Genomic DNA, 26,167 nt, shown 5'->3' on the forward strand with positions numbered 1-26,167 from the left:
ACAGCAACAAAATAAGCAAATGCTGAATACACAATTTGGATGCAAAAGAAAATCTATTTAAATATTCAATTAATTTGTCCTACTTTATATTTTTTTTGCCCCTTTTCTTCCTTTTCTCCAAGAAATGCAAAACATTGGAGAAGCTGTCTGACAACTGAGTTGTGTTAAATAAAAGCAGACAAGTCTGCCTGAACACCCAGTGGAGGAATAAAAGATGAGAAGCAACTTCTTCCATAACTTCCCCTCTCATCTTTCCACTCGCCATGTTGGATGACGCAGTAATAACGCAGTAAAATCTGGAGATTGTTCTCAAAAGGTTGACAGATTAACATGACATGAAAAAATGACAAATGAATAAGAGGAATCTGTCAGCACGGGAAAATAATTTCACATTATTTGGTTTCAATATGGGAATATATTGAAGAATTTATCAAATATGCCTAAAGTAAGTGGAGAGATACAACTTCCCACCAAGAAAACCTTACTGTGCAAATTATGATCAATGCAATGTCTAATATCTGTTTGATTCACAGTTTGTCTGCATTTATGTAATTGCCCAAGTGGTCTCGAGTGCCTCATGCTGTAAATCTGGACCCTTTGGACCCCGTCTGGAAACATCTAAGTTATGTTTCATAAATGTTTTCTACTTTGCTTTTTTCCACCTTTGTTTCCACATAACCCCCAACCTCAATTTTCTTTTTCCTTCTGCTCTTTATCATACCCCATTTGATATGTGTGTCATGCTTTGTTTTATCTCCCTCTGGAGAATAAAGACACTGTGGCAGGCCTGCAGACTCCCCATACAGCTGCCATATAAAACCTTGATTCCTCCACCAAAGTACAGACTACAACAGGAAATGGTTAAAGCTTTCATTTTGAAGGCTTTTCTTATCTTTATGTGCTCAAGCTCAACAAAGCGCAATCGTATCTTATTCTATTCTATTTACAACATGAATGGTCCAGGGCAGCCTCACATTACTTGTCTTGTCAAGAGACTGTTTTCTCATTTTAACAGTCATAGGACACATGGGGGTCATAAAGGTTGGTGCTTAATGTGAACCTGTAATAGCACATGAGCCATATGACACTTTAACAAATCAATAGGTCTCCCAGGACAGACACAAGGACAAAACTATCTGTGAAATGACCTTTGCTAACATCAGGTGATTCTGTTTCAAATGGTTTAATAACACATCATCTTCTGGCACAGGGATTAAATTTAAATGTGTATATACATAAATAATCCCATTATGCTACAATAAGGATCTGCTCTGGTTGACTTTCAGGGTGTTTATGATACAGAAATTATATTTGTAATTCTTTCCTGTAAGCTTTACACACACACAATCTCATGTCCCCTGGTGTGAATATCACCTAAATAGTCTAGTGAGCAGGGAAGTTTTTAGTGCATGAGGAGGGGGGAAAAAAAGCAAATCTTCAGGTGATGCATGTTTGACTTTACTTTCTGCTATCAAAAGTGATCAACTTTCAGAGGAAATGCTGGGTACTATACAGAAGTGAGACACTCCAACAGATAAGAGTTACACCAGGAAAAATGATAGCATGATTGCAGCATTTAAAAAAAAAAAAAAAAAAAAAAATCAAAAAAAAAAAATCTTGGAGATAATTTTCAGCAACATTTTTTAAGCTTTATCTAAAGCTCTTCTTTGTAGGTTTTATTTGCCCATCTTTCACATATGGAATAATTAATGAGTCAGAGGTTACATATAGAAGACAGTGTAAATTCCGATAGGTTCATGAATGCAGCGCCATCTGGTGGTGATAGGAAGCACTTTTCCAAGACTAGGTAATTTCTGTTGACAGCGACAAAGGAGAGACATCTGCAAGTAAAGCCCCATCTTTCACTTGTACACAGAAATTATTGAAAATACAAGCTCACATAAAATCAAGAACGTCATCCCACAGACAGTGTGAAACTGAGGAAATGCAATTTTCCATTTAAACTTTAAAACAAGGTCAGTAAAATACAGAAAAGTCAGTTTCATGACATTTTTTGCCATAGGAAGGGACTCGAAATTGGTTCAAAGTTACCCAATACTTCAGAAATGCATGTCTTCGTGTATCCTGGTATGCTTTTCGTGTACATTGCAATAAACAATTACATGGCAGTGGAGGCTATTAAGGCCTGAGCCAAATAAGCTTTCTCACTTTACACACTGGTCAGATTCAAAGGTAAGAGATGTGTTAACTGCAGAAAAACAAAACAAAACAAAGGGCTACTTCTTAACCTCTCTATTAACCACAACTTAGTGAGTCATGAGCGAATCGGAATAAATCTTAACATAACTATTCCTACAAGCCCCATTTAGATGCCTGCACAACTTGATTTTGGCACAACAAAAAACAAAACAAACAGGCTCAGTCAAGCTACTTAAATCTCAAGTCTACACTCCTGACCTTCAGACTAATTTCAGTGTCAATTTATTTGCCTTTAGCGTGTACACCTGTAGAACAGGCTATCACACCTCATTAAACCACACTTCAAATATCAACAGTCATATGTTGATACAATATAAGAGAATTTCCTTCACCATGAACAGTTTAACATCACATACAGCATTTGACCTAAGACAATCTGTAACATCTCCCTTTCTCAGTTGCCATCGCCCCCCTTGTCCTTGCTCTTGTCCCGTGGTATGCGGCCCAGGTTAAAAAATTCCAGGTTTGGCCTCATGTCTGTGAGATGGGCGAGCCTGTTAGACATGGCAAAGAAAGCAGCAATGGCGGCTATGTCCCAGGCATCCTCGCGGTCAAAGCCCGCTTCCTCCAGAGATTTAAAGTGCTGCTCTGTGATGGTGTCGCAGCGACACACAGCCATGGCAAAGTCCAGCATGGCACGCTCCCGAGGGGCCAGGTCAGCATTTTCATAGTTCACAATGACCTGGGGAAAACAGAGCACCAATTAGACCTACAAGTGTGTTTTGCTGATTTATGGCAATTAAGAAAAACCAAACAGGAAGGTCACATGCAAACAGCATCTGTATTAGAAAGTAAAAAAGAGATGTGACAGACAGCCTAGTTTAAATTTTGCACATCACATAATGAGTGTATATACAAAATACCTTAAAACACCTTTGTTATAATTACCGGATTTAAGATTATACCTGATCACAAAGTGTGGGGTTCTTTGAGTAGATGCGATGCAGAGCACCGTGGGATACCACACAGTACAGACACCTGTTGTAGATACTGGTTGCCACTACAATCAGCTCACGGTCTGCCTTGGTTAATCTACCTGCAAAACAATTGACATTTATAACTATCGGAAAAATACTCAGTCAAAATTACATTTGCTGCATTTAAGGAAAAGGTGCAAACACTTCTCACAAACCTGTTCAAATAACAATCCAGTCCTGTACTAAAAGACTGAAGTGAACCTGATCTAGCTAAAGTTTTACCAATAAATCAGTACACCTGCTACATCTTAGGCGCAATCTCAACTCTGTTTAGAATTAAAGCCAATCTGCTAGACTCTCAGGCTGTGGTGCATTGTTCAGGACAGATTTTATTTTAGATGTACAGACTTGCAGACAAAAGGCTAATACAAATATGCCTACACCCGGAAAAGTTAATTTACATTGTAGCAACAAAATAGCCAAACAGTGCAAATGGCAGCGATTGTTAATATTAGTGCTGGAACGAGCCATTTCCCACATTGCATGAAGTTTACGTCCCATCTTGAAGGCTTCTCATTAAAAAGAGAATTTTTAACTTTCTGTGAAAGATAATTTGCTGGCGCTGTCCCATTTCTAAGCTACTGAACATTTCTTTTGGACAAACAGTGACTCAGGTTACACATTACCAAAATGATCTGAAATGAAAATAAACACAACTGAATTTTAAGTCAAGAAAAACAAAACAACCCCTGTTACAGGAATACTCCACAAATATATTGCAGTTGTGATTTCATCATCAATCCCCCGCAGTGCACGCAAGTATGAAAAGAGCTCATTTTACATATTGCCTAGTATTCATTCATACTAGGCAATATGATGCATTCTTTTTAAAGGTAGCTGCTAAAAATGCATACCAAATCTGCAGCTCTCCTTACTTTTAAAAAGCAAGGCTGGTGCACACAGACAAATAATGGCTTATGGATTCATTGAACCCAGAGTGCTATAGATATCCTGGAATGTGACAGGATTTACATGTGTAGTTTTGCAAGGGTTACAGGTTTTGAATTTTAGAAATGCTTTTCTGAAAGGAACAATTCAACATCCAAATCTAACATCCATCCATCCATCCACACTTTGGCCAATTTAGACTCACCAATTAACCTAACCTCACTAAAGGGTGTCTTTGAAGCCCAAGTGCCCAGAGAGAACATCCAAACGCCACACAGAAGGGCCCTGGACCTCCCTGCTGTGAGGCGACAGTGCTAACCACCACACCACTGTACTGTCTGTCACACACATACACACAGTCACACACACACACACGACAATAAACTCCAAAGACTTTCTCATCCCTACTGAAACTACTAAAAAAAGCAAGTTGTGTCACCATGGTTCATGTCAGTCTGGGTGTTGTGTTTCTCAGTGGGAAGAGTGGGGCCATTACTGAAGTGTGTGCGCACCTTCTGGGGCCTAACGTTTCCCAGAGTTTGTCAATTCCATTGAATCTCAGACAAAAACGCACCTGCTGCTAGAAAAAAAGACATACAGCACACCTGTGTCCTTGTTCATCAGTTCGTTGTAGTATGCAAAGAAGGCTCTGAACTCTGCCGGTCTGTGAGACAGAACTTTGAAGACATTGGGCAAAAATCCTCCCTGTAAGGAAACACAGGTTTAACGGGGAGCAGAATCAAGTTCAGCAGACTTAAAGACCTTGAACGCCTCATATGTAAACCTTTGATTCCACTTCTTCCATAAGCTCCACTATATCATACGGCAGATCTTTCTTGTAAGGAATTGGGTATCGGCTGATCTTCTCTGGTGGAGAGCCACTGGAGGAACATCTGGTACACATCGCTGCTGCCACCTCCCCCTTCCCCCGTAACAAGCAACCTGAACGGAGAGACACCTGCAGGGAGGACAGCGCAGTCACGTAAAACCACCCATAAAGTGCGCTTTCTACAAAGTGGAAAAGTGTGGAACAACTTACAAGCTGTGTCAGATGAGGGCGGAACAGCTTCGAGACGAGGTTACTCGCCATGTCAGTCAGCAGAAACTGGAGGCTGGTGTGAGATTAATCTGATCGTCAGTCAGCTACTGCTGTATCCAGGCGGAGTGGTTTTCAAGGAAGTCAGACTAATCCTTAAGAGGCACAAAGTTAGAGCTAATGTCGCTAAGTTAAGCAGGGATATTTACCTATCCAGCTTTAAGTCGACTTCACAGTGCGTCACATTACACAATAACTGAAGCAGTATTTACCATTAATCAGCTATCGTGGTAGCAAATATCTCGTTTTTGCTTCGTTTATATGTCAGACGTTAACAGTCTCGTGGAAAACAAACCAATCAAAACCCAGTATGGAGGCACGCCTGCTGCACGTCCACACCCTCACGCACTAGTCCTCCTCACCGACAGGGGTCAGTCTGTGACTGGATTGAAAAGGTTAGCCTGATTGCTGTGGGTCGTTTAAATAGTTAATTAAGCGATGCGTAGATAAGGCAGGTAAAATATTTAAATTGTTATTATATTTATTGTTTAACTTAACTTGTGATTATTACATTTAACTTTCGTGTCTATCAAAATTAGAGAAGAAAAGCGATACGCTCCTGAGAGACAGAACTGAGGGCAACAACTTCCCAACATCGACCTCTGACTCGGAAGTGACTTTGTTAGGAACAAACGAGCGGCTGGTTTTCATTCAATACACGAAAAAACATCTTTTAGAAAATATAATAAAACGATTTTTGAGTTGGGACTAAACGTAAACAGACCGAAATGTTTTACCATGTAAGTATTTGTATTGCTCTCTGTATATAATCGCTAACAGCAGTCTGGTTCTGTCGTTGATACAAGTTTGGCTGGCGTGCTTGTAGCTACTGTAGCTTTGTAAAACTTTATCGTATACCCTTAAAAGCTGTTATCACTGTTGCGCTTTTATAGTCGTGTGGAGATGCTACAAGTGTTTTTTCTCTTGTTTTTGAACGGCAGCAGAATAGCTTGAGCAGTGACGTTGTCCACGGCAAGCTAATTTACAAAAGCCTTGTTTTCACAGATTTCTTTGGAGCACGAAATCTTACTACATCCGAGATATTTTGGTCCGAATCTGCTGAACACCGTGAAGCAGAAGCTCTTCACAGAGGTCGAGGGGACCTGCACTGGCAAGTGAGTGACTCTTGTGTTTGACTTAAAAATAGTTTAAAACAAAGGCTAAAAAGAAGCTGAAATTTGACCAGTGGCTTCTGGAAAACTGGGCCACAGATGGAGGTTGTTTTGCAATTTAAATAATTTGTTTAATTCTGTCTTGCAGGCATGGCTTCGTCATTGCCGTTACCACCATTGACAACATCGGTGCTGGCGTAATCCAACCAGGCAGAGGTTTTGTCCTCTATCCAGTCAAATACAAGGCCATTGTCTTCCGTCCGTTTAAAGGAGAAGTTGTGGATGCAGTGGTCACTCAGGTTAACAAGGTGAGGGGCAGGTTTAGAGTCTTAAAACACAGTTTTCATACCATGCTGTAGGAAAGTATTTGCCCCCTCTCTGATTTCTTAGTTTTTTGTTTGTTTGTGTGTTTGTTTGTTTTTTGCATTTTTGATAATCAAAAAAAATTGTATCAGAGAGAGGGTTAATATTTAACTTGAGTAAATACAAAATGCCGTTTTAAATGAATTCCTTTATTAAAGAGGGGGGGGGGGGGGGGGGCTATCCAAAACCTAGTTGGCCCTGTGTGGAAAATAATTCCTGCTACATTTTAAATCCTATATTAAATATGACTAATCATTTTGGAATTTAATTTTTTTTTTGGAAAGTTGAGTTCAGTTTCACTATCCACACCCAGGGCTGATCACTGTCAAATCTGTTGACTCAAGTACTCACTTAACTTGTTGGGATTTCTATGTTTGTTTGTTTGTTTTTACCTTACAAAATAAAGTGCCTTGAGGCAACTGTGGCACTAGATATATAAAACTGAATTGAATTGAAGTACCGGTAGGACTGGTCTGACAAAGTGATGTAGGCTAAAAGATCTCAAAAAGCAACACACTAAAGAAACTCAAGAACAGATGAGAAACAAAGTCATTGACAGCCGTGAGTCTGGGAAGGGTTACAAAGCCATTTCTAAGGTTTTGGGACTCCACTGAACAACAGTGAGAGCGTTTAACTACAAATGGAAAAATGCATTCAGCTGTCTGTGCATTGAGGCTCTCTGTGACTTGGGTTATGCAGTAGGACAATGAGTCAAAACAAGTACACCTCTGGATGGTTAAAAAACTAAAATGAAAGTTTTGGAGTGGCATAGTGAAAGTCTGGACTTAAATCAGATTGATATGCTTTGGCATCACCTTAAACAGGCCATTCATGATTGAAAACCCTCTAATGTGGCTAAATTCAAAATAATTCCGGAAAGAGAATTGGGCCAAAATTCCTCCAAAGCGATGTAAAACATTGCAAATGCAATAGTGGCACGAAAAGTTACTTTTTTACACCGTGTATTCCATCCATCCTATAAGATGTAGAAATATAAAAAAAATTGTACTTCTGAATTTTCTGAATCATTTTAACAGCCAAACTGTTAAACTAAATGTGTCCAGTTTTAAGAAGGAAGTCATGAATTGCTGAAAAAGAATAGTGTTCTGTCTTCCTTTTGAAATGTTTCTAAATATGTCTGTAATTCTTACAGGTCGGATTGTTCACAGAAATAGGTCCCATGTCCTGCTTCATCTCTCGCCACGTGAGTCAGCAAGATATTTACAATTGTGTTTAATTAGTTGTCATTTAGTGCACTTTGCAGTATTTATGTTGTTTGTAATTCAATCTCATGATACATTTCTTTTGCAGTCGATCCCCATAGAAATGGACTTTGACCCCAATTCTAATCCACCCTGTTATAAGACAGTTGATGAGGTATTGTTTCATTGTTAAGTTGAAACAATAATTGTGTTACAGAAACATGTATTAAAATACATTTCTCTTCTTTGCCTTTATTGGCTTTTAAAATAAAGTTAAAGTTATCATTATTATGTGTTTAAAAAAAGTTTTCAGCAAACTCAGACATGTGTTCACATTATAGTGAAGATAAAGGTTAAAACACAAGTGTCAGTTTTGCATTTAAGGATGTTTCTTCCTCTTATTTTTAAGGACATTGTAATCCAGCAAGATGATGAGATCCGGCTGAAGATTGTGGGAACCAGAGTGGATAAGAATGACATTGTAAGTGTTTGTTCTTATTTTTTGAAAAACTTCTTCACCCCAAGTTTGTTACTCTTCTTTAGTTAAGTACTTCATATAAACTTAAGCCGGAGTTAATTTCCTATAAATATAAAAGATGTTCATAGTTACAGGCTCTGAAAAGTTAAGGCAGTGCAGAAGTGCCTTACACCTAGTTTTGGTCACAGGATTGATTGTGCCACAACCAACTCATAGTTTATGACTGGGTTGTGGCTCTTCTCCTGAATTATATGTCTCACCTCAACATCAGTGCTGGTGTAGAAACGGGAAAAATCGAAACACAAAGCAAAGCGATCGCTGAGTTTTCTCCAGAAAGTTTTGCTTTTTTCCAACTCTTCCAGCATCTCCCTCTCTGTAATTGGGGAATCTCTGAGCTCCTGCACTAATATATTATTAAAATGGTGGTAAGGACTGACCTGCTTTTACCCTTGTGTCTTCAACCTGGGCTGCACAGGCTATGCCATGTGTGCCAGGTTACAAAAATCACACCTGGTTTATCAGGGCCAGTGTAGTGTGTAGTTGATGGCACTATTGCGCCTTTTTGTGTATGTATTTCATTACAGACAAGCATACCAACTGCATGTTGCAGGATGTGGATAACGCTGTGTGTTGGTTGAATGCCGATTGGTTGACAAGTGGGCCAAAATGGGGAAGAGAGCGACCACAGAGTTCTCCACGAATAGGAGAAGTGTGGAAAAAAACCCTCAAAATGTCAAAGATTAAAAAGTACAGCATTAAAAGTACAGACTGTAGCTGCAGTGGACACTTTTTCATTGTCTCTAGAACTCTGTTTCACTTCCTCTCGTATGTTAATTTGGTCCAACTGGCTGATCAACATCGCAGGCAAGAGTTGCCCATAGACGGGTTGCACCACCCACTTTGTACTCTGTCCCCATCAACAGCAGACATTCTTTGCCAGTCGATGTGCTGTCTGCAAACTGCCAGTGCGCTACAACTGTCTTTGTTCAGGGCATACTTATTAAAGTGTATGGTTCAACAGTCAGATCACTTGTCACATCCAGTTTACAGACGCCAAGACGGTAACAGTGAAAAATCTCAGCTCAACAAATCAATGTGGGATGCCATTGTGCCTTCATCAATCTTTTATACTTAAAACTATATTAAAACAAAGTTTTCCTTGTTTTTCAGTTTGCCATTGGATCTCTCATGGATGATTATCTGGGTAAGTTATTAGACCACAGTACATTGTCAGATGGGTCATAGATCTGCTTTTTTGTTGTTGTTGGTTTAGTTTGGTTATGATTATTTGCACATAAAAACAACAAGAACAAACAAAAATAATGGTGTATGTTTTTTTTTTTTTTTTTTTTTTAAACTTACCATCTGTATTTTGTTTCAGGTCTTGTGAGCTGATTTTCTTCTGAGGAGCAAGAAACAGTGGGACTTTATTGCGTTGTATCTCAGTTTGTCTGTCTTAATTACTATTAAGACAGACAAATTACTATTTTTCTTCTGTTCTGGTATGGAGATGGGGGCCAAGCCCTATAGGCACATCATGTTATTATGCTGTACAGCCTACATTTTTTTTTTAATGGAAATGTTGTAAGAGTGTTAACAAATTTACTTAAAAATTGCTAACGAATAGAAGTATCCATATTAGTAGTGTTTGTTATTTTGAATGCTCATCATTCCTACATATTTTTTGCTTTTGCTGTAATAAAATATTTAATTTGTTCTTACATCCTTGTGTCAGTGTATGTTTATCTCCCTGTGTTAGCTACAAATGCTATTTGTGAAGGTACTAAGTTTTTAAGTCATGTTTGGATGTTTTGAAATGTGACCAGGCAGCTTTATCCATGCCGTTCAGAAGAATTGTGAACGCGGATATTTCAAGAACGCGCACGTCATTTGGCCGTAAATACGTCAGTGAAGCGCGCCGTCGTTCTTTCTTTCTCTCGTCCTGAAGATGGCGGCAGGGGTGAGTAAGATGGAGAGATGGCCAGCTATAGTGCTTACTTTTAGGTTTCCTGCTGCAATCCGCTAAAAATCAGATGCATCTGCCCTCTTACTGAGTAGCTTTTCACACAGACATTGCTTTCGGAGTGTTTTCTAGCTTTTATAGGGGATATTTGTAAACAATACCATTCAGTATTCCTCCTAACACAGGTTAGCTGTTGCTAACGATGCATTGTAAGTGGAAGACTCCGCTCTCTTAGCTCAGGGTTGTGCCACGTTACCTTACCTATTCATCACTTTGAAAACCACCTCCTCACATCATACGCTTTTTTTCCCTCTTTTTTTTTTTTTTTACCTGAGGGTATCGCTACAGTTCAGTTTTAGTCTCAATTCTGCCGTATATTTAAATTTATTCTCCGAAGTTAAGCGACTCGATGTTAAGGAACAGCTTATTTGTCAAGAGAGCGTTTTAAGCCACGTGAAAATAATTTATTTATTTTAGATAACTGATTAACAGAAATGCGGTATTCCGTGCAAGTCAGCATGTATTTCAGCTTCATCATGCTCCATAGCCTAATCAGCCAGATTTTAATTGGTCCACCCTTTTAATTTGGATGGGATCCTTTTATTTGTGACACTAAAACAAATTAAATGCTGCCTCTTAACGGGTTTGATAGATTGCTTACCAATTTTATCCAAGTTTACATGCCTTAAGTAGAATTAGAAAACCGACAGAAGCCTGTTCAGGACTCAGTATATACATTAGTAAAACACCAGGCTATTTCCTGAAAGTCATTCATAGGCCAATCAAATGGTTGGACATCCAGCTTGAAAAGGTGTGGTGCATATATATGCAGTTTGCTTTTAAAAACAGTTGTCTTCTGTCCTTTCAGACTCTGTACACGTACCCAGAGAACTGGCGGGCCTTTAAGGCCCAGATTGCAGCCCAGTACAGTGGTGCTCGCCTCAAAGTTGCCACGAGTGCCCCTGCCTTCACCTTCGGGCAGACGAACCGTACTCCTGCCTTCCTCAACAACTTCCCTCTGGGCAAGGTAAGTACAGCTGGCTTAATCAATTCAATGTATCAATTCCCTTAAATATGCATTTTTGCTTTGCTTTTAGAGCCTCTCTTTTTTTCCTTCCCACACGAATAAGGTTGACTCGTTATTTGTCAAATGCAACTTATGAGCTGGGATTTAACCAGTTTGACAACACACCCTTTTTATGTTTCGTAGCTAACAGATCTGCACATGCACCGCTTTGTTCTCTGACTTAAAAACACATTGAATGTGTTCAAATGAGTAGTTGTGTCATTTGTAGGTACCTGCCTACCAGGGAGATGACGGCTTCTGTCTGTTTGAGAGTAATGCCATTGCTCACTACTGTAAGTCTCACATTTAATAATAATTAAGTGGCTTGAATTCTACACTCTTGTTTTAGAAAATTGCTCAGGGATGCAGTTAATTCGGTCTAGAATTTGTGATGGGATACAGCACTCAATCAGCAAAACATTTAAATTCACAGGACATTTCTTGACTCAAGGGTTTATCATCATATAGATGGGTCAGACCACATTACTAGTTATATCTATACAGTTTTACCTCTAGTGTATTAAGAAAATCTTAAAATGCTGAAGTTGTACTATAATTTTTTTTTAAAAATCAGAACGACTGTGAAACCATAACAGCAACTTTCCTTTTTAAAATCTTGTGTGCGTAGTGAGCAATGATACCCTACGCGGTTCCACTCCTCAGGCGGCAGCCCAAGTGCTGCAGTGGGTGAGCTTCGCTGACTCAGAGATCATCCCTCCTGCCAGCGCATGGGTCTTCCCCACTCTGGGAATCATGCAGTTCAACAAGCAGGTATACAGCTCAGTGTTTCTTAGTTGAAACAATGGCTTCCTAGAGGACTGCACCCTGTTGTTGCACCTTGGTACTGGAAAATAAGATTTACAGTCATTTTTCTTTCTTTTTCTTCCACTGTCCAGGCCACCGAGCAGGCCAAGGAGGATGTGAAAAAGTTCCTTGCTGTGCTGAACCAACACCTGAACACCCGTACCTTCCTTGTGGGAGAGAGGGTCACCCTTGCAGACATCACCGTGGCCTGCTCCATGCTCTGGCTCTACAAACAGGTTTGTCACAGACAGCTGCACCTTGCGGTACCTTGGAGCCTAACGGCAATACTTCATCTCTGTAATGAAATTTGGGGAGGAAGTTGCACCAGAAGCCATTAACACCTCACTGTTCCCTGTAGGTCCTGGAGCCTTCTTTCCGTCAGCCCTATCCCAATGTGACCCGCTGGTTTGTCACCTGTGTCAACCAGCCACAGTTCAAGGCTGTCCTGGGAGAGGTCAAGCTGTGTGAAAAGATGGCCCAGTTTGACGGTGAGTCACCAGCAGTTAGATCAGAAGGCATACATGTTAGACAGTATGAACTCGTAGCCTAAGTGTCTGAAATGTTTAAAAGCAAAAGTCCACACCATTGTTGTTTAAATGATAGTTGGAAAAGCTGCATTCACTGCTAATATTTGAGTTATTTGCACAATTGGATTCTTCAAAAATAATAGTAATACTGTATCACTTTGACAACTGAATTTTGTGGGTAATTATCTTCCAATCACCTCGCTGGTGAGGGATCTCAGAGTAGAACCCAATTTAAGAATCTAGTATTACACCCGATCGTGCTGCCAAGTTTAAGGTGCACAATGGAGTCGGGCCATACTTCACACACACACCCCCCCCCCCCCCCCCCCCCCCCAGCATTGTCTTTGAGGCTATTTGAAGTTAAGAAAAAAAAAAAAAAGTTTGCATATCTGATTTAATTCACGCCAATACTAACACAGCTAAAATCAGCCATTGTTGGGCAAATGATTTGAGGGCAGGCTCCTTCCCAACAGATACAAAACCAAAGACGGAACATGACTTTCACTGCTTTGTTCTTCCAGCCAAGAAATTTGCTGAGATGCAGCCCAAGAAAGAGACTCCTCCTAAGAAAGAGAAGGGAGGAAAGGAGGCTGGCAAGCCCCAGGAGAAGAAAGAGAAGAAGAAGGAAGAGAAAAAGGAAGAGAAGAAGCCTGATCCTGAAGAGGAAATGGATGACTGTGATGCTGTTTTGGCTGCAGAGCCTAAAGCCAAGGACCCCTTTGCACACCTGCCAAAGAGGTAGAGAGATCTTTTTTCTTTTGTGTATACATTTCATCATTCAGAATTTGTTTCGCTGTAAGCTCACACCTTGTATGGTAATTAAAAAATCTATAATGTGGAGTCAATCTGCAAGTGTTGGGTGTGACCCTTTACCCCAGTAGTTTTCCCTAAAGGCTTCTCTGCCTTTAAGAGTGTTAATCAGTTGGTGAAGGCCTATTTCTCTATTGTGCATCTGTAGCAGTCTTTGGCATATTGATCATTTAAAACTCGTTATGTGGTTTCACATGTTGAGTTTTGACATTCCTATGCTGTGGAAAGATGGTCCCCTATCATTTGGCAAGACTGTGCCCATTTAATGGCACTAAGTCTTAATCTAACAGGGGAAAATAAAATCAAGACCACATTCATCCCAGTCATCTCTGAATTCAGTGAGTAAAAGGCTGGTTCATGCTGTGGCCACAAACAGAATGTAACTTTGAGATGCATAGTTGCCCTTCAAGGTTGACTGTATATCTGTGTGTCAGCTGGCTTAGGTCTGATTAAATTTTTTTTGGGGGGGTTGACTGTGCAGACTTGTCTGCAGAGAAATTTACATTACAATTTGCAAACTATGCGTATACCCCAGGCAGTGGACTTGGAGAAGTATAAAAGGAACGACTACTTGGTCACGTCGTCTCCAGCTGTCCATGTCTGCAACAGAATATAATCAAGGCTTTATGGTATTTAAAGATTCTCTTTGAAGTAAAGATGGTGGAGTCATGTGGGTATTTATAAACTCGGGTTATTGTCAGTGGCAAATCCTGGCTTTAAACGTCCTTTTATAGTCCTGTAGGACCCACAAAATGGTTGTAGGCATTCAGTAACTGTTCCTACATTAATTTTTTTCCAGTGATCTCAATCTAATTTCTGCACCTTGTTCTCTTCACCTTGCATGTACACGGATCACATAACTCGTGTCATTTCCTTTTTTCATTTTAGCGCATTTGTTATGGATGAGTTCAAGAGAAAGTATTCCAACGAGGACACCTTGACCGTAGCCATTCCCCACTTCTGGGAGCACTTTGACCGTGAGGGCTACTCAATCTGGCACAGCCAGTACAAATATCCCGAGGAGCTCACACTTACCTTCAAGAGCTGCAACCTTATCACAGGTGAGACTCAGCAGCAGCCATTTTATATAACACCTTTGGTCTCATTAGTATCTAAAGTTACTTTATTATTATGGTTGTTTATTGGTTGGAAAGCAAACGCAGAGAAGGCTTTATTTTCTTCCCTGGTATTACATCTTTCTTTGCTACTTCATGTGCTGGCATGAATTTCCTCCATCTGTTTAGGTTTGCTCCTATGGCCCAGGAACAAGTTGGGATCAGAGGCAGTCGTGTGCATATGGGAATTTTTCTGAAAGTCTGTAGACTTCTAAGACGGCTCTCATGTAGCCTTAAAGAGGGGATTAGAGGAGACAGTGCTGGGACTTGCTACACAGGACAGATCATTTTAAATGCATCTTAACTTGTGTTCTTGTTGACTGCAGTGGGTACTGCTGGTTTTCTCAGTCCTGGTGTAGATTTAGGTTTTAGTCTCATTTAAATCATTTGGACTGATTCTGGGTTGGAATTAGGGCTGCCACGATTTGTCGACTAGTCACGATTACGTCGACTATCAAAATCATCGACGACTGATTTAATAGTCGACGTGTCGTTTGAAGCTTTGTAAGATCGCAAAAGACGCAGGAATAATAGCAGGATTTAAGAGTGTAATAACGGACTGAAACAGAAGATGGCAGCACAGCATGTACAAGGATGCCAGCTGCCGTTAAACCCCGAAGAAGAAGAAGCAGCTGTGTCCCAGAATTCATAGCGCGGCCCAGCTTAGTTTCCAACAATGGCGGTAGCTAGTTAGTTTTAATATTACTCTTATTATTCTTTCTGGGTCACAAAATAAACGTTTAACATATTTTCAGGCGAGAATGTAGCTGTGTAAACCTCAAATATCGGCTCAGTTTATCAGGACACCACATATTTTCAAAAGCGCTCCGACGTTTTCGGAGACGTCTGTTACCCACTAGCTCGATAGCTAGCCGGGGGCTAGGTCACTAGCGCCGTGAGAACACCGGACTCCCGGCAAATTGTTTTCAAACCCACCGCCGTCTTTCGCGACTCAGGTTAAATATATATGAGTCACTTAGATAAATTAAAAATGTTGTTGTTTGGCTTTTTTTTTTTTTTTTTTTAGTATTTTATTTGTTCCTGAGTAAATCGGTTTGGCTGAGATTAAAGTTATAGTTTTTACACAGCTGAATAAACGTCAAGCAGACAGCTGATTATCAGAAGTGTGAGATGCTGGAGAATATACTCCGGTGTCCTGTTATATGTTAGATAGCAAGGAGTTTATTAAACTTTACCGAAACAATCTGCAAATTTCATTAAAATTGAATAAACTATCATCTTGTCTTTATTTTTAGTTAGCACCTTAAAAGCTTAAAGCTGTAAGCTAATGATAGTTATATAAGAGCAGATGCTGCTGGTGCAATAAGCTGTAGTTTTACGTCCAGTGGATGATGATCTGATTAGTCGACTAAGCGCATAAATAATCGGTGACTAGTCGACTATCAAAATAATCGTTTGTGGCAGCCCTAGTTGGAATTTAATCCTGCAGTTTTTCAGGAAAGCTGATTACACCAGTTTTCAAAGAATGTGTAAATTGGGACAAACGGGCTTGGCACTGCTAAAACCATGATTTGTTTTTTAAAAATAAGTGTTAAGTACCTTTTTGTCAAATGTTAAATTGGTCATCTTCAGGTCTTCAGTGACGTTCTTGTAAGGAGTTTGGACATGTTTGAATCAACTTCAGAAACGGGTCTGTACTACAATTAGGAGAAAAGCAATTATTCCCCTGTCATTGGGCAAGGCAGTGTCCTGTCATGACACACAGTCTTAATCAGACGGGGGAAGAGAAACTGCAAGCCATATTCATCCCAGTCATCTCTGTTTTAAGTGAGTTTAAGGCTGGTTCATGCTGTGGTCACATTAAACAGGATCAGAATTGCCCCACAGGCAATTTGTTTTTTTGTTTTTGTTCTACATGTAGAGAGACAGAAGTTCCTTTAGATATGAATCAAATAGAAGATGTCCTTGACGTGTTGATAAAAATCAAAATGTCTCAAATCTCTGATTGTACCTCACAGGTATGTTCCAGCGCCTGGACAAACTCAGAAAGAATGCCTTTGCCAGTGTCATCTTGTTCGGCACCAACAACGACAGCAGCATCTCTGGCATCTGGGTCTTCAGAGGCCAGGAACTGGCCTTCACTGTAAGTATTAGATTTTAAACGTGCTTTGATCAATGTTCTGATTTGATAATATCCCCAGTGTTTCTCACATTGATTTGGGCATTTCCTCATGTGTCGAGGTGAAGTGCATGGATTGCAGCTCTGTTAGGATTAACGTTCCAGTCAGTGTTTTTAAATTACCCCTGTTTTTGGGCAAGGCAGTGTCCCATTATGACACGCAGTCTTAATCTAACGGGGGAAGAGAAACTCAAGACCATATTCATCCCAGTCATCTCTGGTTAAGTGAGTAAAAGGCTGGTTCATGCTGTGGCCACAAACCGTATTGCAGTTTAAGACAATTGTCCTTGAATAAAGACAGATTTAGTTGTGCAGGTATTTGTTGGTTACTGACCTAAGCTGACTTTTGAACTCTGTGGATTGTCATGTCTATTTTAGGCAGCAAAACATTGCTTTTGTGCAGTGGACATGTGCACACACTAAACCTTACATTTAAATTTCAAACTATAATTATTGATACTGCTGTATTTAGGCTGTTGTCACGGAAAACCACTCTGTTGTATACAGTTGTTGTGAAAATGGAAAAAAAAAACATTTGAGGAATGTTGAGATCTGGCATTCATATAAAGTGTCCCGTAGCCTACATGGTCTGCATTTGAATGCATTCTGTTATGGTTCACCTATCGCCTTGATAGGTAGGATGGAATGTGTCATCTAAAATCGGATAGTGATGTTGATGATATATTTTTGGATTAAAAGCTGAGGGTAATTAACTTGAATTCAATTTGTGACTTTCCTTCCCAGCTCTCTGAAGATTGGCAGATTGACTACGAATCATATGACTGGTGCAAGCTGGATCCAAACAGTGAAGAGTGCAAAACCATGGTAAAAGAGTACTTTGCCTGGGAGGGAGACTTCAAGCATGTGGGTAAAGCCTTCAACCAGGGCAAGATCTTCAAGTGAGAGGACACTGATAGTCAACAAAAGCACTCTGCGCTTCTGCTCTCCAACACTTAAAACCAATGGACATTGAGCCACACATGCTTACTTACCTGCAGGAATGACAGTATTTGAAGACAAGAATGAAGTTTCTCTGTGGCCTTCAAAGTGGTTTTCTGGTTGTTTGACGTGCGAAATAAAGCATTTCCCTCAATGCTATCTCTTTCTTTGATGTCCATTGTGTGTGAATTCAATCTGAATGTATTTCTGTTAAGTTTTGTTTTGAGAATAAGCAAACAGAAATATTTTGGTTTTCTTAACTTCAAATCATGCATACCAAAAACAGAAAATGACCTTGCAGTCTATGGTACAACAGTGCCCACACATGCTAATAGGCAGTGGTTAGGTTTTGAAACATGCAATGAAAAATTCAACCAGAAGAGGTCAGTAAAATACTGCATTTTGGCTTTATCCAGTTACTTAACCTTGGGCTCAGCAGGCATCTTGTGATGCACTTCAGCTGATTTTGTGACTCATCAGGATTAATGTCTAGCTGTCTTGGAACATGTATAGGGAGTTTTTAAATTTCTAACTTGCAAACCATATGTGGGTTTACTATACAAATGGTAAGCCAACTTAAAACTGTAGATTCTTCAAGTCCCTGTAGAGGGCAGGCAAAGACTTAACATTGAAGGCTATTGAATACAGCACATCTGGTAGAGAAAATGGCTGGGCTGAACTCTGTGGTTTGAGAAGATGGGAATGTTGTCTGCCTTAAACTATGGGTTCTTGTTTTGAAGTAGTCTGTGCTCCCCTAAGGAGATGACTGAAACAAATCTTTATAGGAACTCCTCTTGGATACACGAGGGCAAGGGCCATTCACATAAAATCTGTGCTTTGTTATCATGGACTCCAAAGTAAAACAATTCTTTAAGACTTAGAAGTTCAGAGCAGATTTTCACATTAAACTTTAACTTGTTTAAAGCTCCAAATGCGCATGTAAATATGTAGTCTGTAAGTGGAAAATGATTTTTTATTTTTGACAATGATAAGTGTGCGTGCAGGGCTGATATAAAAATGTAGAGAGAGCCACACCCCAGTCCAATGCTGAAATACCATGTTTCAGAACCTACTTCTGCAAGTTGGTATTGCTAGAGTAAAAAAAGAGGAAAAGAAAGCAGGGATAACCATAATCCACAGTTTCCTGTGTGGTACATCAATTTACTTGTTTTTTTAACATCTGCCTGAATGCCCAACTCAAAGCTAAACTCTTTCTTTTGTAATGGCAGATGCTTTGAATAAATTTTGTCTGTTGGCGCTGAACTGTGAGCACAAAGCTTTTGTCTTCATCGGACACACCCAACCATATGAAAGTTTGTTGAACACACTTGATCATTTGTTGTTGAAATTTCCCCACACCTGCTGCCCGGCGTTTCTTTGTTTGTCGCAGCATTGTCTGTTACAAGTGGTTGCAGGTGAAACGGTGCACCTGGACGAGCCCGTGTAATGAATGCAGATTATTCAGGCACATATTGATTTAACTTCCCTTTAATATCAAACATGTGACACATTTAGTACGCTTGACTGTGGTTTGATCACTGAAGTGTTGCGCATTAAACTTTATAACTTCTCGGGTGGATGCAGGGGCTTTCTTTCTGACGCACTCATCCACACACTCATGGGAGATGCACAGGAGAGGACTCTCATCTCAGAGTGAGTCAGATGTGTGATTTTTTTCCTACTTGCTAAGCGTGATTCAAGATCATTTTGGCGCAACCATCTTCCACCATGGTGTGGAATCAGGGAAGCCATTTTAGTTTGTTCTGTAGTCTCATGGAAATCAGAAAATGGAAATGTTCCCACAACAGCCAAGCACCCAAGTCCTTGAACACATGACTCACTCATCCTGTGGATCACGGTGGAAGAGGGCTGTAACTTGAGCAAATAACTTTGACTTCACTCGCACCACAGCGGCAGTTACAAAAGTGCTGAAGGATAACCCTTTGATTGCTGAAGGAGTGGCGTTACCAAAGCTGTTTTGTAAGTCAAATATGAAATGACTCTGAGCAGAACCCATGCAGTTTTAATCGTTTTGAGGCAAGCTTCCTGCCAGATGGAGGCAGCATCAAGTCCACACAATATGCTGTGCCTGCTTTGTATTTAGAAGCCTCAGAGTTAAAAAACCAAACTGAAGCAAGCCACGAGAACAATGAGCTGTCTTATGCCAAAGAGCAACATTTTCTCTTCCAGTCCTGCCAACCTTCCTCCCCCTGGTCTTTATTTCTTACTTGGCCACACACTCACTACTTTTTCCTTCCTCTACTGATCCTCGTTTTCTGGACATTTTTTTTCTCTCTCTTCTGTGTGCTCGCATGAGGAGGGGTGGGGATTCTTGAAAGCAGTTGGATCAGCGAGGAGCCCTGTAAGGGAGGAACACAGAGAGCTGATGTATTGTTTCACCACACAAGGTCCCTGTGTGGCTGTCAGCTCGCAGTAGGAGCTCTGGGCATGGTATGCATGTGCTGAGCATCTGGTGTTGCGAGACACACATCTGGAAAAGGGTTAGGTAGTCAGTGGAGGGCTTGGAACAGCAAGGTGAAGCAATCTGACACAGTTTTCATGAAAGGAAAGCTACCACTGACGTTCCTGTTGTGTGGGTTAAGCATGTCTGTGGATTATGAGTGTGTAGATTTTGTGTCTTTAAGTTATCGTTAAAGGCCTTACATGTGTCTATTTTACACAAATCTGGACATATTTACAGCTCTGCTTATTGTCACAGGCCAGCTGGCCAAAACAAGAGCACATCACTCTTGTCACAGTTGGAGGGACATCTCTGGGCGGATAGAAACAACACTCAGCCACCACATAATCCCACCCTTAGACTTTTATGGGGTTTCCCTACACTCTAGTATGTTGCTGGGTTTTAAATTCCTCTAACACACTCACACGCACACACACACTAAATTTGAGCAATAAAAATGAGGTCAGGAAGATGGATTCTTAGTCAGCACCCAGCGCGACTTCAAGTCAAATGTCCTCTATTTTTGAGGCAGGGCCAAGAATGAAAATATGAAGTTTAAAGACTGCAACACATTACAGATAGTTACACATGCATATATACATGCTGTATATCATATTATATCCTCTTAGATTAGAAATGTGACCTTGAGATCTTCTGTTTGGTGATAGGGTCTTTTCATGGCTTTAGTGCAGTCAAAGTGTGCGAGCTGCACATTTCTCTGCAGCTCTATAGCTCTAAAACGCAGCCCTAGAATGGAATGAGGGAGGTCAAAGGTGAGTATGTTGAGGGGAAATAGCTAAAGGAGGCAGGGAAAGAAAAGATTAGATCTTTTGCAGTAGTGACGAAGCACTTCGGACAACATAACACGAAACATCCGCTGCAAGTACCAGCTTTAAGTTGAAGCAGTTATTGTCATCCGTGAAGAGATTATTAATAAGTTGTTTGTTGGTGAGTTTGTGTTGCCCTGCAACAGAGTTTGTCGGTGTGAAAGTAGAGAAGAAAGTGCGTGACACAAGTCAAGAGAGAGGTATGGAGAGAAAACAGTCAGCCCCTGCACTTTTGGACATGAAACCCCAGAGTTGCTTCTGTCTCATGTTACCAGAATCTGGAGGTGGGGCGTGTTGTCAAACTAAGCCAAACTACAATAATGCACTGCCATGACTACTAAGGCAGAAATATTGCATGTTGGAAAAACATTCAAAATAAATAAAAATGTGTTCTCTTTAATAAACCTTTATAGTTGGTTCGCTACCCTACAAGGCTAGAGGACGGTGCATTAGGAAATATTACTTTCAAATGTTAGTCATAATAGCTCCACAGTTGTGGTTTGGGTGTGTACTCAACGTTCAGTGTTTAAAGTAGCCCTAGGCTATCTTCACACGAAAAAACAAATGTGCGTTGCTAGAAATGTATTTTTTGCAGAACTAAAAACAGGTACCACTGTTGTCTCACTTCAGTTCAAAACGTTCTGTTAAGAAAGAAGCCGTTTAGACTTGTATTAGCAGAGGGGTACCCCCCACTTCACTCATCTGTTCTTCATGTACTGACTTGCTGGCCGTTTACATTATACTCATGTGAGTGAGCGCATCAACATTTTTAGCTATGACTGGAATGTGCAGCTTGGGATCATATCTGCCTGCACAACGGATGGAAGTGGAGTGAGAGATCAATAGCTGAAAACAGTTGATAGTGAATAGCTGTGAGACTCTGTGAAGAAAATGATCACAGTAATCTAATCAGATTCACAAAGGTGTGCATCAGTAATGTGTCAGATCACTTGCTTAATTTTCTGGGGGCAATGCATTACAACACTTGAACAACATAAATTTACCGGAGGTTTCCAGGAACTTATTAAGCCTGCTGTAGGGTGGTGACAACAAGACCAAACGTGCGGAAGGCGTTCCAAGCATCGGGCTGTTTAGATGACTCTTCTGTGCAGACAAAAAGGTCTGTTCAGGCTGAAATAGAAAGACAAGACGGGAGGGGGATAATCATCTTCTTTAAAAACTGTTATAATACTTTGTGTAAAAAAGTGGGGCAGAGTTCCTTACTACATAACAAACTGCTTTTTGGGCATGTGATATTTATCCATACACACACACAGGGCATTGCTATGGAAACATCCCTGCAAGTACCTGCCCCCTTGCTTATTATGTTGCTATAGTAGCCATCCCAGAATAGTCTTTTTTTTTTTTTTTGACTCACTCCCTCGTGTTTGTGACTCATAGCTTGCAGTGGAAACCACAACTCGATCTGTCTCTTATTCCCCCTTTTTCCTGACATTCTCTTCTCTACCAAAGGAACAGCTTGCCATTCTGAGTCATCAGCATGTGCTCGTGTGTGCCCTGTAAGTCAGCGTGTGCATGCGAGAGAGCAGGAACTGAGGGGAATTCCAAAAAGATTACCAATAGACGAGTTACTATGGTGATAGCAAATAACAGGCAGCGTGACCCGTGTGTTGCAAGATAGTTTATCTTGAGTACTGCACATTCATGAGCTGCCAGTGATTTCTTTCTAGTGTATCTCCACATAGGTACACTCTGCTCTCAATGATTATTTGAGGTCCACTTTGTTTTGAGAAGCTGCAGCTTGTAGTTTACTTACCCACAGCGCTCTGGGGCTAGCGTAGCACAGAATTGCATACGTGGTAATACATTGCATCTGACGTAACAAATGATGCATGTGTTAATTCAGTTATGGGGAAACTTCTTAATGATGGGGTGATCAGTTTTCATTCCATAGGTTCGCTAATTTGCCAACAAGATGAAATTCAATTATCTGTGCTAATTAAATTGGTTAAATAGGTTTTTAAACAGGACTTTACCCAGTACTCAACTTGCAAAGCAATTTGAAAGGCGAGGAATTACATTCTACTTTTATTACAAGGATTTAAACTTCCCTGGCTTGAACAGTCTCAACACAGTTGAAGACAGTAGAGTGATTTTAATCTTGTTGAATTGCAGATATGTTTGGAAATAATATAAGCATTAGAATAAGCCATGTACACCGTCCTTACAGAAGTAACAGCAGGCATCATCCCAGTATTCAAATATTCCCTTACAAGTACATGGTTTGTATGTAAAAGTTCTTACCATGACAATGACAGTGTGAAGGCTAACTGCAGAGCATTATTATGAAGGTACAGCCCCCTTAGCTTTATGACAGTTTAGCATGAGCTCCCACTCACTGCTTACATTTTTGTTTCCTCATAGTACTGCTTTCATAGTATCATTTTCAACAGTAGCAGGTATCTGTTTCCTCAGCAATAGCCCTGTAAATGCATTACATATTACCTGCTCATCAAGTAACAGACAGACACATACATCTGTAGCCAGTCTGCAGCTCCACTACCATGGAACATTTAACAGCTAAGGACAAAACTTAAAAGATGAAAATTTGTGCTGTATATCCAAAGTTCAAATACAACCCCAATTCTTAAAATGTTGGGATGCTGTGTGAAATGTAAATAAAAACAGAATGCAATGACTGTCAAATCTCATAAACAAATATTTTTTTTCCACAATAATTCAAAGAAAGCTGAGACCATTACCGTTACCAAAAGTATTAGCTAATTTATGACCCCTATTTCAGTTGGGTTGGGGTTAACAAAAGACTGCAAAGGTAAGTGGCACTGCTGGAGGAATTTTTTTGCATCTAGGTTCATCGGTAAAAGGTCAGTGAGATGACCTTAGAGAGGCAGAATTTCTCCCAAATAAAGATGGGCAGAGGGTCAGCAATATGCAAAAAACTGTCCACTAAGTCTGGAACAATTTCAGAATAATGTTTATCAAAAATCATAAAGTGTTTGAAAAACTCATTTATGACAGTACGATAAGATCAGCAGAAAATGTTGTGCACAAGGCAAGGCAGAAAATCAGTACTGGATGCCTGTGATCCTCGTGCCCTTAAGCAGCAGGCATGATTCTGTCATGGAAATCAGTGAATGGGTTCAAGAATACTTCCAAAAGTTATTTTTTTCTATGCAAAGATTTCACTATCCCACCTACAAATGCAGGCTAAAGCTCTGCCATGCAAAGAAGAAGCCATAATTGAACGCAATCCCAAAACATTGCCACCTTCTCTGACCCAAAGCTCATTCAAAATGGACTGAGGTAAAGTGGAAAACTGTTTTGTGCTCAAATGAACTGAATTTAGAAATGTATTTTCGAAAACATCAACATCACATCCTCTCGACTTAAAGAAGAGAAACAGTCATCTGGCTTGTCAATCACTACTCAAAAGCCTACATCTCTGCTGGTATGGGGATACATCAGTGCCTATGGAATTGGCAGCTTGCATCTGGAAAAGGCACCATCAATGCTGAAAGTTACATACAGGTTTTAGAGCAACATATACTCCCATCCCACCAATGCAATGCTAAACTGCACACTGCAGCTAATACAAACAGCATAGCTTTATGGATGAAGAATCAGGCTGCTGAACTGTCTTGCGTGCATTTCCCAGTGACTCTGAAAAACTGGTTTATGCATGTATTACTTCTAGGCTGGACTACTGTAATTTGTCATTATCAGGATGCCCTAAAAACTCCCTGAAAAGCCCTGAGTGGATCCAAAATGCTGCAGCAAGAGTACTGACGGGACTAGAAAGAGAAGAAATATTTCTCCTGTCTTCATTGGCTCCCTGTTAAATCCAGAATTGAAGTCAAAATCCTGCTCCTCACATGCAAGGTCTTAAATAATCAGGCCCCGTCTAATCTTAATGACCTAATGGTGCCATATCACCCCATTAGAACTCTTCGCTCTGAGATTGCTTTTAAAGTTAGGCTTAAAACTTTCCTTTTTTGCTAAAGCATATAGTTATGGCTGGATCAGGTGGCCCTGAATCCTCCCTTAGTTACGCTGCAATACTTCTAGGCTGCTGGGGGATTCCCATGATGCATTGAATGCTTTCTCTTTAGTCATCTTTTTCACTCACTATGTGTTTATACATCTCTCTGTATTTAATTATTTGTTATTATTAGTCTCTGTCTCTCTTCCACAGCAAGACTTTGTCCTGTCTTCCCCTCACCCCCAACCGGTTGCGGCAGATGGCTGCTCCCCCCTGAGCCTAATTCTGCTGGAGGTTTCTTCCTGTTAAAAGGGAGGTTTTCCTTCCTACTGTCACCAAAGCACTTGCTCATAAGGGGTCATATGATTGTTGGGCTTATCTCTGTTTTCTTTGTATTTGTAATCGTTTTCTTTGTAGGCTCTTTACCTTAGAATATAAAGCACCTTGAGGCAACTGTTGTTGTGATTTGGTGCTATATAAATAAAATAGTATTTAATTGAAAACATTTGATGCATCATGAAATGAAGGGCTGCTTATCTTCCAGATGACTATGGACCGTTGTTAATAGTTACAGTGCCATGAAAAGGTATTTTCCCCCTTACCTAGTTATAATTTTTGTCATAATTAAATGTTTCAGATGATCAAACACATTTTAATATTAGACAGAGATAAACTGAGTAAATACAAAATGCTGTTTTTCATTTATTAAATGGGAAAATGCAATCCAAACCCACCTGGGCATATGTGGAAAAGTAATTGCCCCTTAAAGCTAATAACTGGTTGTGCCACCCTTGGTGCCAAGAACTGCAATGTTTGCAATAACCAGTGATGAGTCTTTCACATCACTGTGAAGGAATTTTTGCCCAATCTTCTTTGAAGGATTTTTCTCATTCAGCCAATTTTGAGGGTGTTCGATCACAAATGCCCCATTTAAGATTGTCTTTTGCCCTTCTCCCCCGTCCCTCTTCTCAGCTGTTTCTCTTTCCCTCTTTCTTTCTCCCCTTCTTTCCCTCAGTCAAGTCTGTCCCGTATTCAGTAAGTGAAAATAAAATAAACAATAAAAGGTGAATCAAATGGACCATTACGGCAAGGCTGGGATGGTCAGTTTGGTAAAGTAAATCCGTTGGGCATCTTTCTTTGCCTTTAGACAACAATTCTGATGGCAAAAGAGCCAAACGGGACAGGCCAAAAAAAAGAAAAAAAAGAAAAAAAAGAAAT

General features: G+C 40.2%; 3 protein-coding genes across 3 annotated transcripts; 2 read left to right on the forward strand and 1 right to left on the reverse strand.

The window, feature by feature from the left end:
- Nucleotides 1-1,637: 1,637 nt before the first annotated feature.
- Nucleotides 1,638-5,492, reverse strand: LOC146638939 (uncharacterized). Its single transcript, XM_085371804.1, has 5 exons — nt 5,125-5,492; nt 4,870-5,043; nt 4,691-4,790; nt 3,126-3,256; nt 1,638-2,902 (listed from the first exon to the last, which is right to left on the reverse strand). Exons 1-5 carry the CDS (start codon nt 5,173-5,175, stop codon nt 2,615-2,617), a joined length of 744 nt encoding a protein of 247 aa, XP_085227930.1. The 5' UTR covers nt 5,176-5,492; the 3' UTR covers nt 1,638-2,614.
- A 267-nt stretch (nt 5,493-5,759) lies between these two features.
- On the forward strand, nt 5,760-9,888 carry polr2g (RNA polymerase II subunit G). The gene is made up of 8 exons (XM_085371816.1): nt 5,760-5,921; nt 6,187-6,296; nt 6,442-6,601; nt 7,810-7,860; nt 7,968-8,033; nt 8,268-8,339; nt 9,507-9,540; nt 9,718-9,888. The coding sequence occupies exons 1-8, from the start codon at nt 5,910-5,912 to the stop codon at nt 9,729-9,731; spliced, it is 519 nt and encodes a 172-aa protein (XP_085227942.1). The 5' UTR covers nt 5,760-5,909; the 3' UTR covers nt 9,732-9,888.
- Nucleotides 9,889-10,236: 348 nt separating this feature from the next.
- On the forward strand, nt 10,237-17,852 carry eef1g (eukaryotic translation elongation factor 1 gamma). The gene is made up of 10 exons (XM_085362780.1): nt 10,237-10,296; nt 11,168-11,326; nt 11,595-11,658; nt 11,994-12,136; nt 12,262-12,405; nt 12,528-12,657; nt 13,218-13,434; nt 14,395-14,567; nt 16,601-16,725; nt 17,506-17,852. Exons 1-10 carry the CDS (start codon nt 10,285-10,287, stop codon nt 17,662-17,664), a joined length of 1,326 nt encoding a protein of 441 aa, XP_085218906.1. The 5' UTR covers nt 10,237-10,284; the 3' UTR covers nt 17,665-17,852.
- The last annotated feature ends 8,315 nt before the right edge of the window (nt 17,853-26,167 follow it).

This window comes from Diplotaxodon limnothrissa, linkage group LG2, assembly GCF_057381915.1.
Source record: "Diplotaxodon limnothrissa isolate DT_005_m linkage group LG2, D_limnothrissa_male_GT1.1, whole genome shotgun sequence".
NCBI lineage: Eukaryota > Metazoa > Chordata > Actinopteri > Cichliformes > Cichlidae > Diplotaxodon > Diplotaxodon limnothrissa.

Excerpts from the sequence above, each read along its gene's own strand:
- LOC146638939 (XM_085371804.1), bottom strand. The coding sequence starts at position 5,175 with ATGGCGAGTAACCTCGTCTCGAAGCTGTTCCGCCCTCATCTGACACAG. Across the intron at positions 4,791-4,869 it reads TGGAAGAAGTGGAATCAAAG|GGAGGATTTTTGCCCAATGT; the intron begins GTTTACATATGA and ends GTTTCCTTACAG. Across the intron at positions 2,903-3,125 it reads ACCCCACACTTTGTGATCAG|GTCATTGTGAACTATGAAAA; the intron begins GTATAATCTTAA and ends TGTTTTCCCCAG.
- polr2g (XM_085371816.1), top strand. Across the intron at positions 7,861-7,967 it reads CCTGCTTCATCTCTCGCCAC|TCGATCCCCATAGAAATGGA; the intron begins GTGAGTCAGCAA and ends TTTCTTTTGCAG. Across the intron at positions 8,340-9,506 it reads GAGTGGATAAGAATGACATT|TTTGCCATTGGATCTCTCAT; the intron begins GTAAGTGTTTGT and ends CTTGTTTTTCAG.
- eef1g (XM_085362780.1), top strand. Across the intron at positions 12,406-12,527 it reads TGCTCTGGCTCTACAAACAG|GTCCTGGAGCCTTCTTTCCG; the intron begins GTTTGTCACAGA and ends TGTTCCCTGTAG. Across the intron at positions 14,568-16,600 it reads GAGCTGCAACCTTATCACAG|GTATGTTCCAGCGCCTGGAC; the intron begins GTGAGACTCAGC and ends TGTACCTCACAG.